Source organism: Ambystoma mexicanum, chromosome 5q, assembly GCF_040938575.1.
Source record: "Ambystoma mexicanum isolate Mex_15411 chromosome 5q, UKY_AmexF1_1, whole genome shotgun sequence".
Lineage (NCBI taxonomy): Eukaryota > Metazoa > Chordata > Amphibia > Caudata > Ambystomatidae > Ambystoma > Ambystoma mexicanum.
Window position 1 is genome coordinate 182,620,354 of NC_090933.1, and position 13,402 is coordinate 182,633,755.

The following is a 13,402-nucleotide window of genomic DNA, read 5'->3' on the forward strand; positions in this document are numbered from 1 at the left end:
CTTAAAGAATTTACACCTCCTGCCTAATGTACCAAATTCTACGTTCTGTGATCACCTGTTGGATAAGAATAATGCTTTTTCGGGTGGATACCTGTATATCCGAGTGTAAACATCACTGTCTTGATATGTATATAAATATAGTGAGATGGTGCGTGTGAATGTATATATGGAGAGATTTATATTCAGTGAAAAAACTTTAGTTGAGAGACAGTTCAGGTGAAAAAATTTATCACAGTTAAGCCCATTAAATTCGGTAGGTGTTGAAAGTGACAACAACTGTAACTCGAAATTGTTGATGTCATTGTTGATCCCATCTGAGATATAATGTATTTACTTGCTGCTGGGCTGAGCCCTGGGGCAGAGAGACTCCGAGTTAAGGTTGTTGTCACAACACCCAGCAAATTTCATGGCTTTCGTTGCGATAAACTGTTTCACATTAACAATCTCTTAACCAAAGCTGGAATTTCAAGGGTTTTGTTATGCTACATCTTATCCAACTTGCAGTATAAAAACGCCAGGCTTTTGGCCGCGGCCACTTAGTAACACTTGTCATAGCCTGTATCCCCTTTGGCAGTAATTTACCAAAATACCACTGGTCATTTTGAAGATAAGCCAAGCAATTTTTTATCGCAGGGCAAGTTCAGTTACGTCCTCTTCCTTAAAGCAGGTTTTGCTGTATGCAGCCAAAGAATTGTATTCTTTTGATATCTTCCGTATTATGGGTTTAGTGTCAATATTTAGCAAATGGTGCTACCGATATACATTTCCTTACCAAACGTATATAGGTAGCACAATTCAACCCCTCAAATAAAGGATATCAGAACACATGGGAGCTATACACAACCACAATGAACAGTAGCATACAACTATTGCCATATATAAACCTATATTCCCTTATATAAACCTATCGATATTCCTACAATGATTTCCTATGCTGGGATGTCCACCTTGTGAGGCAAAATTATTATAATACAATATGTAGAGAGAGAGGGATGGCATTCTGGAGGAGGAAAATAAATGTCTGCAAGCTCTTTAGTTTTGACTAACTGGTGATGCTTTAGCACCTCTATTAGTTTGACGTATAGGTCGTGCTTTCGTACCACTTAGTGAGGTTGTATAGTTCTGACACCTAAATGGCACATAGCACATAGGTTCTCCCGTCAGTTCCATATAGACCACCATCTGAGTAACAAATAAACAGTAATGGACCCCTAGGCACAAAGCATACTGCATGAGCAATTACATTTCCAGACATGTACACTCTTTCATTGTAGCTTCACACCAAGAGAGATACAATGAAACCTATTTCTTGAGGATAAAGAAGTCAAGTTTTAGATTTTGTAAATTTAATTGGTGGGTACTTTTCCATTATCACACAAATAAATGTTTTTCTTCTTGATATTGTATCTATCACACTAGCATACTGAATTACAATGGTTGAGACAGTAGGGGAAGTTGTTGCAAACATGTGTAACTACTATAATTTGCTAGAGATCTCATGGGAGATGGTTTTCACATTTTGATTGATGGAAAGGTGTCACTTCTGGAAGACCTCATTGGGAATAGGCTGGCCATGGATTACTGCAAGTATATTGTCAACCACCTTCATCATCATCCGGCGACGGCAGTGGTGTGTTGCGGTTCCACTATGAGGTGTTAGAATTACATTTTTCATTTTCAGCAGGGGGTGATTTCTTAAAGAAATAAAAAAAAAAACTTCAATCAACACGTCATCTTCACTTAAATGTGCACATGCTACTGCATTGCTTATTTAACTTTCAAAATCCCTGCCATTGCTGGACTCCTTGGCCTAGGGGCGCAGTTGGTTGTACATTTCTTTCAAACAAACAAAAGAATGGAGTGTAATTAAAAAGGGGTAAAATAGCATAATTTAAAAATGTCATCAACATGCTGTAAACTATTTTTTTTTGGTTTTCTTTTTTTTCGATTTATTTTATTCAGGACACCCTGAAAAATGTATCGAAAGCTTCCATCTTTCGTTAATTTATCTGCAGCTTCGTTTTGACTAAATCTTCTTGCTTCCAGTGTAAAGAGCGCTTTCTGGTATCTTGTAACTGTAAGGGGAGAGTCCATCAAGGCTTTGCAACTATCGCCGTCGGCTGAGCCCAGTTGGGTTCTACTGTGGGAGAGGGGGTGCTATTTCCCAGCTGTTTGAAAGTTGCCTCAATTATGTTCACCATAGCCACCGACCACCTGGTGGATTCCCCTGATATCAGTCTATTCCATAGCTCGTTTTCTTCGAACATCCATGGCTTTTCTAACAAGGGTAGTAGGTAAGTTGTTCTGTTCAGTTTATTGTTTTCGCAGTTCAGTATTAGGTGCTTTAAAGTTTCTATCGATGCCGGCTTTTTGCATAAACAGCATTTCTTTTCGCTTGAGGCGGATCTAATTGTGAGTATTTCTTGAGTTGGTAACAGATTTAGTCTCGCTTTCAAGAGCAAGTTTCTTTTTCTTTTGTCGGGAAATTTTTTGCAATACTTGATTGGAGATTTTACTTTGTTAAAAGTCAGAGGGAGGTGAGTAAGGAGTTTGTTGTTTGTTGCGAGCTCGAGTGTTCGTATCCAATCCGTCATAATTATTTTTTTTTTGATTCTGTCGGGAGCTGTAAACTATTCCTTTTTCGACTCAGGAGGAGCAACGCACATAGTGAAGTGAGTGCCTTTATTTACAAGGGAGAAAGTAAAAACATTAAACATAGACATTTATATAATTAGCACAATGCTGTAACCACACGTCATGATAAATTGCGTGGTGTATGATGGGTCATTTTCTGTCTATTTACAAGCACGAACAAATACAAAAAGTGTTCAAAAAGCAAATAAAAATAGAGACAAAAAGCAGTCCTGCAATCAATATCATTGAGACTAATCACAATAGATATAATGTATTTGATGAAACTTGAGGAGAACCATCTCTGGTTCCGGAAGCACCTCAAGTCCTTCCTCTTTGCTTTGGCATTTGCCCCCCTTCTCCCCTGCTGATCCGTTTTTCTCTTGCCACTGTGCACCTGGCCACCTTCGGTCCCCCGGGCCCAGGTACCTGCTCCCCCTGCCACCCTCCTGCACTGCCTCCAGGCCACCCCTTGCACTGGGGTCTGTATCTGTACCCATACAGTGCCCCCCCATCTTTTCTTCTGCACTTATCCGATATACTCTGCCGGCTATACTCAGCACTTGCCACTTGCTGGCTGCACTATCACCGTTTATTGCCTTCATTATTTCTCTTCTGCTCTGCACTTTCCACTCTCCCCCTTCCGTGCACTTTTCCCCTTTTCCCTTTCCCATGCACTTGCACGTTCTCAATGTCACTGGGCCTAGTAAGATCGTTGTTTTGTTCTCCCCTGTTCCCTTGCCTTGTCACGCACTGAAACACGTGTGTACGTGCGCGATATAAATAAAATTTCAATTCAATTCAATAAAACAAAAATGTGTTGTGTTGGAGGCTAGATCAACAGAATAGCTCGACCACAAGTTTACTAAGCGTTGTATTATGCCAGTGTACAAAATTGTCAGGATGCATATCCTCTCCAGGGTCTGGGTAGAGCATAGGGAACTCGTCAAAAGAATTCCGGACTGTAGGGAACTCGGGTGCCCTACAATGCTCAACCTAAACTGAATAGTCACATTTCTCCTCATTCTTCTGTTGCAGGTTTTGCAGGGCTTCAGTACACTGGCATTATAGGATTCTAGTCGTCCCAAAATCCTTTCCATAATTCCAATCTCGAGTTTTAGGGGCTGCCAGCACCCCCATGAGAGCCGTTAGGTAGATTAGTACGTGGGCTGCTGTATCAATTCGGGCTTGTCAAGAAGGGAGAAGTAGAGCTGGAATCTCCTTTCCAAAAGAGCACTGGTGGTTGGGGGAGCCATGTAGGAGGGTCCATTGGTCTCTCAGGGGATTGAATCGCCTTTAAATGCCTATCCCTTCAGACTAGGGTCCTAGTCCCGGTCCCTAAATTGATGTTGTGCAAACACCAGCAAAGGTTACGCTGGTTTTAAAAGGCTTTGAAATGTAAAAGCTGAATTAGCGATTGTATCCAAGTAACACTTAGCACAACACAACTTGGAAGTTCAGCTCCAGTTCAGAGCCAGATGGGCAATTCATTGTGGTTGCCTCCTAGAGGGTGGAGGAAATGGGACCCTGCATGCCCACCACCCTCATCAAGATGCGGAATTACATCTCTAAGGGTGTTGAGGAACTCTCAATCAAAGAGACCCAGAAGCATACCATCAGGCATCTGCTTATCAGGGATGCGGGAGGGCTAACACCCTTATATCAGGACAATCACTCACCCACAGTCAGAGCTTGTAAAAATAAGACGTCACTACAAGTCATCCAGAGAAAGAGCTTGCCTGCGTTTGTGAATATTAAAGCAGAATCCAAGGAACATGGTGAAAGAAGTCACTAAAGTTATCAAATGAAGAAATGGGGAAACCATGCCCTGCATCTGGACGGAGCTGCAGTGAGATGCAGAGTGCCATTTGCCTGAAAATGCGCAATGGCGCAAATAGATGAACACTTGCAAAGAGAATCCCAAGATGGCCGCAATGTAGAAGACTGCCTATAAAGGCACAGCATGAACAGGTGAACCCAATCACGTAGTTCAGCACTGCAAAGAGGTTCATTTAAGGAGATTAAACAAACCTTTAGCCGCAAACCAATCCAGAACCAAGAGACACACATACCAAGAGCCGCACCGTTCAGCAGCACTAAAACACACAAAGAAACAATACTCTTCATAAAGAAAGACCTTGAAAGCCGAAACCAGGAGGCAGAGTCCAGAGCAGACCAATGACAAGAAAGTATGTGCATTGCCATTTCCTACAGGAGCAGAGATACCTTCATTTGGCATAAGGTGGTGACCCTGCTAAGCCCACTGCTGACTAGCTGGATGCTAACTCAAGGAAAAGGAGCCGGCATCAGGTGTCAAGCGAAACCTGTCCAAAAAGACACTGAGCACCCACTTAATGGTGAGATTTGGTCTTCTGACGGCTGATACCAGGCCATGGTGAGACCTACCATTGTGAATAATATTATTTGTACTTGTATTCATTGTGTTTATATAGCGTTTTAATCCGAATTATCAGGTTAAGGTAAAACGTGCACGTTGATGTTGATACCAGGTTGTGGCGACACCTGCCCTTGTGAATACTAATACTCGGTAGAGGGGAGACAGGACCACATGAAATGTATGCACCTAGGTCTAGGTGAGACCAACCCTGGTGAATATTGATGTCAGGTCAATGTGAGACCGACTCATGTGACGCCAATATCTTGTTGCCGGGAAACCTGTCCTTATGAATGTCAAAGATTGGGCCGGGGCGGGAGTGTGGGGAGTCTGCACTAAGTTAATGTTCATGTCAAGTCATGGGGAGACCTGCCACATAAAGTTTGTTATGCCAAGGGATGGTGAGGATTGCTCCTGCAAACACTGGAACTTCAGGTTGTGGGAGACCTGGTGTTATAAATGCTGATAACATTATTAGAAAGTGCAATTCCAGACCTGAAAGTAAAAAACGACATTCATTCTAATTCAATATAAGGAAAAAATATCCCACGTTCAACGTATTAGAAAAATAGAACACTTCCAGCATTCATCCTAATACAATAGAAGAAAAGATATCCCAGCTTTAATTATAATGCAGAGGTCGCCACACTATAGTTAAGGTGCGTAGCTAGTTCAATAGGAAACCTGAAAATGGAATTGTTAATAACGTTTGACTCGTGGATGGATTTAACTGATATTTTGCAAACAAAAGTTTTGTGACGCCCTCTTCCCCCATTGAACTCCCTCCACCACCTGAACTGGACATTTTTGGAAAGATTTGTTAAAAAAATGAAAAAGTTATTAATAAAGCAAAAAAAACACAGTTTTTGGTCTACTCCCATTTTCTAAATTTCTGCTGAGTGCAGGGAAAAAAACACTGGTTGGAATTGGACCAAACAAGAAACACTTTGGGCACAAAGTGTTGAATTGATTTCCAGGAGGGGTCTGGGGTTGTACCGTTCTGTCATTTTTAATGTATTTGAAGGGAAGTGGATGCCCCTTCTCCCAAAATTATAGCTGCATGTTTCCCATGGTTCTTTGCAGCAAAGGCTTTTCAGAGATGAAAAATGTGCCATTTGTTTTTTGCTCGATTCAAGCCATGTCGTGATAATTACCACAATGATGCAAAGATGAAAAGTGAACAAAAATCTATTTGGAGGTGGAAAAAGGGTAGAAAAAGGATAAACTGAACCGGTGAGGAGAGGTGGGCACTTCCCTAAGTTTTGAATCCAAAAATTCATGTATGTCAATTAATTTATCTTCAGTGGAGCAACCAGGCTGTGTGATGGTCCTATGACACCTTGACCCAAATCAAACTGCAAACCTCCAAATTGAAGCTGGATAACACTACCCAGCTAAATCTGGTGCTCTCACGGGTGCTCAATCTGAGCTGTATATTTGCTACAATTCTTTAGGCATGAAGTACAACGTGATTCTTTATTCTGTAGTAAGAATTAGAATTGAGTTCTGTTCGCTGCTTTAAACAAAATAAGTTTTCTTTAATAAGTGGCTTTTACTATAGTGGTCATTTCACGACAGGAAAGTTGTCGCATTATGCTTGGAAGCACTTCCTGAGACAAAACATAGTCAACAGGGTCTGCCTATGCATTTCGTAGAAAAACTCCTTCTTCAGGACCTTAACGACTTATATATTCAATAAGTTAACATCTTCAGGGCCTTAACGACTTATATATTGAATAAGTTAACTTCTTCAGGGCCTTAACGACTTATGTATTCAATAAGTTAACTTCTTCAGGGCCTTACCGACTTATATATTCAATAGTTAACATGAATCAACCAATATATGTCACAAAACAGGTCAAAAACGTATTTCACAAAACAAGTCAAATAATTCAAATTTTACCAATACATAGCATGGGTGCGTATGTGGGACATTTGAAGAATGTCAACAATGTAAGAAAGAACACATATAACATAACATCATTGTTAGATTTGTAACGCATAAAAGGCTGATTATGTAGCTAAAATGTTCAAAAAGAAGGATATTGGATACCTTGTGACTAAAAGTCTCATGGTTCTGTTCCCCAACCGTGTCCATAACAAGTCAAAAGAATGAAAGAGAAATAATTTTGATAATTATTAAGTTTAAGAAACTGAATTTGTGTGAAATCACATGCAAACATATAAAGCAGCGTTCATGGGAGTGAACCGCCGTGCTACCTTGTGTTTTGTGCTGAATGCTGCTTCTGCATTCGATCGAGGCTGAAATAAACGCGATATGTATATGCAGGAATATCTCAAGTATCTCTGGTGACCCTGATACTAACAAGTATGTTGATCTGCTGGCACCAAGTAAAGAAAAACCATTACTTACCCGAACGCTGGGCTGGATGAGCTCGTGCAAAAGTACTGCGAGCCACGGCAGAGGTTGCGGCTGTGAGGTTGATTATGTTTTGTGGTTGCTGCGATGATCCCGCGAGGCGTCACAGAGCATCAGCGTATTTGCCCACACTTCGGCGCCTCGCGTCCCGTATCCCCAAGGAAACGGGGGTACGGGATGTGCAGATCAACCAAGCCGTATAGGTTGTGTATGGTAGAATCAAACATGGAAAAAAGGATATAATGGTGCTACGTGGGATACACTGTGTATTGTATTACAAGATAAGTGATTGTATACTACACGGCCTTACGATGCTGTGAAAAGATATGTATGTAGGTGGCACAATGGAATGTGCTTAGTGAAAACCTTGTGCATGTAAACATGATGTAGGTAAACTGCAAATCTACGCTGGATTTGCGCAAACAAGGGGCGATGTGTAGTGTACATTTTTAGATGGTGTGTAATGTGGATACACTGGGCCTCATCACGAGTTGGGCGGCGCCGGCGCTAATAGCCCTACCGCCAAACCCCCCTGGCGCTATTAGCGTCGGATCACGGGTTTGGCGGAAGGGTTATTCCTCATTCCCCATTGAGCCCAATGGGGAAAATTTGCGCTATTACCGCCGATGGATTTCCCGCTGGCGGTAATCGTGCCAAAAATCGGCAATTTTGCCGCGGATTTCCCCCCAGCTCAGAGCTAGGGGGAAAGCGCCAAAGCCATGATCTGGCGGACCCTTAAATGCGGCGGTAATAGCACTACCACCGCATTTAAGGGTTACCGCCAGACTCGTGATGAGGCCCACTGTGATTATGGGACACCCAAATAATACCATGAATATTGGGATTAGCGTGTATGCATAAAAAATGCATGGCGTTTATCTCTCAACCGTGTATCATGCTGTTAATGCACTATGGTAGGGAAAAACATGAATATGCGCAACCATCATGATTGTACTAGTATGTACAGTTAAAGAAATGGAGAAACAGTGGGGGGTGTATTCCCATGTTATAAAGAAGGACCCAGATTTACATAAGTAAACAATCTCTAGTGCAAGAAATACTGTGTTGTAGAAAGTCCCTGGCCCTAACTAAGGTGGTCCATGGTATGATTGTGTATGTACTGTGGGATGGTAATACTTACTAATGTCAACAGGTAATAATTAGACAAAAAATCATATTAAGTCCATAACGTTCTGCTGTTCATACATGGAATAACCAATAATCAAAAATGAGATATACAGTAATCTTTACAGATAACATGTCCAGTTGATTTCCTTGTTTAGTCCCTTGGGTGCAAGGGTCCCCAAACGTTCAATCCAAAAACATTCTCTCCTGTCCATTCGTTTCTGTAGATTATCATGGGGCTCATTCCTACGGACCACTTCCAATATGAAGAAGAGGATTTGTGCCAAACTATGTTTCTTGCTTACCCAATGTCTAGCTACTGCAGAGTTTGTATTGTTATTGCATATGCTCGACCGGTGCTCATTCCAGCGTTGTTTGGCTTTTCTTCTTGATTGACCTACATAATATAGTCCGCATGGACACTTGATTCCATATATTATGTTTGAAGTATCGCACGTCACAAAATGTCTGAATGTTACTTTCTCACCGGTTTGGGGGTGATTAATGTTATAACCTTTCTGCACATAACTGCAATTCCCACATTGTAAACAAGGGAATGTTCCTTTGTATTTGGTTTTCACTCTTCTGCTTGGCGGTCATGTCTGTACAAGGCAATCTTTACCATTTCTGCTGCGTTGATAGGCAAAGGTGGGTAAGTCTCTGAACAGGTGTTCGATCTTAGGGTCACATGTCAACACTTGCCAATGTTTCTTTATAGTTGTTTTTATGCGATTACTCTGTGCAGAATATCTTGATATAAATACCAAAGGAGGTTCAGGTTTCAATTTTCTGGGTGCTGTCATGAACTCTTCTCGATTTTGAGGATCTCGTCTCACCTTAGCCGCTGTAATCTCTTCTTCTTTGGACCCCCTTCTGATAAATGTTTCCCCCATTTTCTCTAGTTCAGTGGTGTAATCTGTGGGGTCACTAATGATGCGTTTCACTCTGAGCATCTGGCTATACGGTACATTTCGTATCAGACTTGGCTGATGGAAACTTAACCTACGTAGTAGGTTGTTGCGATCTGTGCATTGCTGTATATATTAGTTTTGTAACCATTTGCTGTCGATTGAATGTTCACATCGAGGAAATGTATGTTTGTTACTGAGTATTCATGTGTGAATTGAATCCTATGATTGATGGTGTTGAGGTATCTGAAAAATTCCTCCAGTCGCTCTTCAGCATCTGTCCATATACCGAAAATATCCTCAATGTAGCGTATCCATGTTGCCAAATGCGGTTTCCATGCAGGGTTGTTAAGGACATGGTCCATTTCAACTTTGTACATAAAAGTGTTTGCATAAGCTGGTGCAATAGTGGCACCCATAGATGTTCCGGCGATTTGCAAGTAGAATTGTTTATTGTACTTGAAGTATGAGGTTTTTTTTATAAGAAATGTAGTAGTATGATTATGAATTCTTTCTCTGCCTCAATCTCACCAGTGTTCAATAGCAACCATTCAACGGCTTGAATTCCCAAATTGTGTGGAATAGACGTGTATAGGTTCTTAACATCAATTGTGAACAGTATTTGAGTTGGAGTATACGGTATTGCACTTAGACGTTGTAGAAAATGAGTTGTATCCTTGATATATGTAGATGTTTGTTGAATCAAAGGTTGTAGGAAGTAGTCCACATACTTTCCTATCTGTTGTAATATGCTATTGATCCCGGCCACAACTGGCCTACCTGGCAGATTCTCTGAATCTTTATGAACTTTTGGAAGCGTGTAAAAGTTTGCTATACGTGGTTTGGGATTGTAAAGGAATTTATGGGTTTGGTGATTAATCCATCCGTTCTCCTCAGCCTCTTCCAATACTTCTTCTAGATCTTGCATAATTGATGTTGTGGGATCATTAATAAGTGTTTTACATGTGTTAGTATCAGCGAGTTGGCTTCTGCACTTGTTACGCTCACCTGGCTCCCACAGGGGCGTCAATCTGAACTGGACAGCTGCAGTCTCCACCAAAGTGACGCGTAGTGCCGAGATGACGGACTGGACTGGCCCACCTAGCTTCGTTTGCTTGGCCCGTAGGAATATTCTTCTGCAAATGGAGAAAGGGAATTAACCACCCGTGGAGTTGAGCGTTAACCCCCACCCACTCCCGCTCTTCTCCCCACTGATCACCTTTGATGTCCCCTCTTAGTCTCACCTGATGGTTTGGAAAGATGAGCTCTCCATCCTGCATTGAGCACAGGGGCGCGTAGATAACCAGTTGCTTCACTGGCTCGAAGGAATTGGTGAGTTCCAGAACAATATTGACTCTGAGACTTCCGGCAAGACGCTGTAAGTATGTAGTTCGTAAGAGTTCAAATGTCTGACTTTCACTCTTGTCCGATTCCTTGCAGGTTGCAGCTTGACCCTAGCGAAGAGTTCCTCGTGGCAACCTGTAATATTCAGGTAAGGATTTGTATTATCCAACACAGTTTGATAAAATAATGTCAGTATCTAACGTGTTGCTTTCTCCCTTATTCAGGCGCTGAGAGAAAGTATGAAGTCTCAGGGAATAATGCCTCTGGCGGTAAAATCAGGTAAGTCTATTGTGGTGAGGAGGTTTCCCCTTGTTTGCCCCTTTGTTTCACCTCGCTGTCCTTTTGTTTCCCCTTAGGGGCTGGGGTTCGACGAGGATGCTGTGGAAGCTGCGCCGACCCGTGAAGACGTATAGTACCCCCAGTGGTAAAATCAGGTAAGTCTATGGGGGTAACTAATATTGCCTCTGTTTATTCCCTTGGCTCACCTTGCTGTTCTTGTGTTCCGCTTAGGTGCCGGAGTGCGGCGGGAACATGCAGAAGGATGCGGTGGAATGTGAAGATGCTGCGAAGGCCGGTGAGTTGCAGCAGGCGAGGCAACGCGCACAAAATAACTTCTTTCTTCCAGCTCGAAGGCACAGTGGATCGGGAATTCAGGTAAGGATCAAAGGTATTGTTCTTGTTCTAACCTTTTCTCCTTCTTTCTCCCTTTTTCTAGGAGCTCCAGACTCGAGGCAGGCGTGGCAGAAGACTGGATGCAGACTTGCAGGCACGGTGAGCGTTACGCTGCTGGATGCAGAATAACGCAAAGCATGTGCTGCTCTTCGGGCGTGGTTTAAATAGCCTCTAAAGTAGTCCCAGGTAAGTATTCCTCCCCAGCCCCACCCGAGTAAAAAATAGTCCCTAGGTAAAGTAGTCCCTTCCAAGCCTCTTTTGTCTTGGAGCTCTTGCAGCATGGTCTGCATCAGGTAAGTTTGCAGCATGGTCTGCATCAGGTAAGTTTTAATCTATGAGCCTGGCGCCATAGACGCCGGGACTGCACCAAACTAGCCCCTAGTAGGGGTTGTTGGGCTTGCTTGGAATAACTTGATGCCTGCTTCCGGGGTTGCTGGACTTGGTCTCGGTCCCCAGGGGTAGGCATCATGACAGCACTCCCCCCCAAGGCCCCTCCTAAAGTCGTTCTTCCCTGTGGTTTTGGTTTGTCTGGGAAATTTCGGGTGGAATTTTTTCACCAATCGGTGTGCATGAACGTGGTCACTAGGTTCCCATGACCTTTCCTGTGGTCCATAATATTTTCCAATCGATTAAATAAAAAAGTTTTGACTTTATCAGCTTGGAGTCCAGGATGTTTTTAACCTCAAATTCGGGATCCCCGTCTACAAGGATGGGGTCTGGTGGCTTGGTTAGTCTTGTCCCGGGTTGCACTGGCTTCAAAAGTGACACATGAAAGATGGGGTGAATTTGCATATTAGCAGGTAAGTCCAGCTTGACAGCCACCGGGCTGATAATGGCCTTAATAGAGTAAGGTCCCAAATATCTGGGGTTAAAGGTCCGTGTTCCCTTTAGAGGTATGTGTTTTGTGGCTAACCATACTTGGTCCCCTATCTGGTATTGTCGAGTGTCACTTCTATGCCGATCAGCATCTTTCTTGTATTTTTCTTTCACCTGTTTTAAATGTGCAGTTGCTTCCTTAAAGGCTTGTGTAATCGTAGTGTGCAGATGGTCCACTGCGGGCATTTCTAAGTGTTGGGGTGAGTCAAGGTCTGAGGTTCGAGGATGGTGCCCATTCAAGGTATAAAAGGGGCTTTGTCCAGTTCCAGAATGTACTGAATTATTGTATGCATATTCGGCGATCCAAAGAATGTCTTTCCAATTACTCTCAGTCTGGTGTAACATACAACGCAGGTATTGTTCGAGAGTCTGGTTGGTCCTCTCCGTTTGACCATCGGTTTGTGGGTGGTGACTGGTCGATAACCTCACATCGATTTGCGCCAATTGACAACATTTTTTCCAAAAATGTGAAATGAATTGACTGCCCCGGTCAGAGACTAATACGGACGGAAATCCGTGTATGCGAACAATGTTTTCGAGGAACTCCTTGGCCAGGATTGAAGCTGAAGGTAATCCCTTTAAAGGAATAAAGTGGGCCATCTTGGAAAAAAGATCCACAATAACTAGAATGGTGTTCAATCCATTGCATGGGGGTAGATCAGTAATAAACTCTAACGATAAGGTGTGCCATGGTGTAGGCAGAATGTCTAAAGGTTGTAAGAGACCAGCTGGTTTTTTCTTCTGACTTTTGTTTTGGGTGCAAATGCCAAAAGACATCACAAATGATTTAATATCCTTTCGCCAGGTGGGCCACCAGAATTGTCTCTAAATTTTAGCTTCAGTTTTTGCAATACCTGGGTGCCCCTCCATTAGGGTATCATGATAACGGGAAATGACTAGCTCTTGTAGTTCCTTGTGTGGCAGAAATAGTCGCCCTTGGTAATAAGGCAGGTCATTGGTGACAGAGTAGTCCGGGCCTTTCTTTACCCAGTCCTGCAGGGCTGTAGGATCAAAGAGTTGCTGGATCTTTACCTGAATGTCCTCTAGTGTCTGTAGAAATGTCATGCCAAG

General features: G+C 42.7%; 1 protein-coding gene across 1 annotated transcript in view; it reads right to left on the reverse strand.

The window, feature by feature from the left end:
* Nucleotides 1–1,324: 1,324 nt before the first annotated feature.
* LOC138497322 (glyoxylate/hydroxypyruvate reductase B-like) overlaps nt 1,325–13,402 on the reverse strand; it is a 742,375-nt gene continuing 730,297 nt past the window's right edge. The window contains exon 6 of the mRNA XM_069620712.1: nt 1,325–1,694. Coding sequence (XP_069476813.1) covers nt 1,538–1,694 — 157 coding nt within the window. The 3' untranslated portion in view covers nt 1,325–1,537. The remainder of the gene's footprint in view (nt 1,695–13,402) is intronic.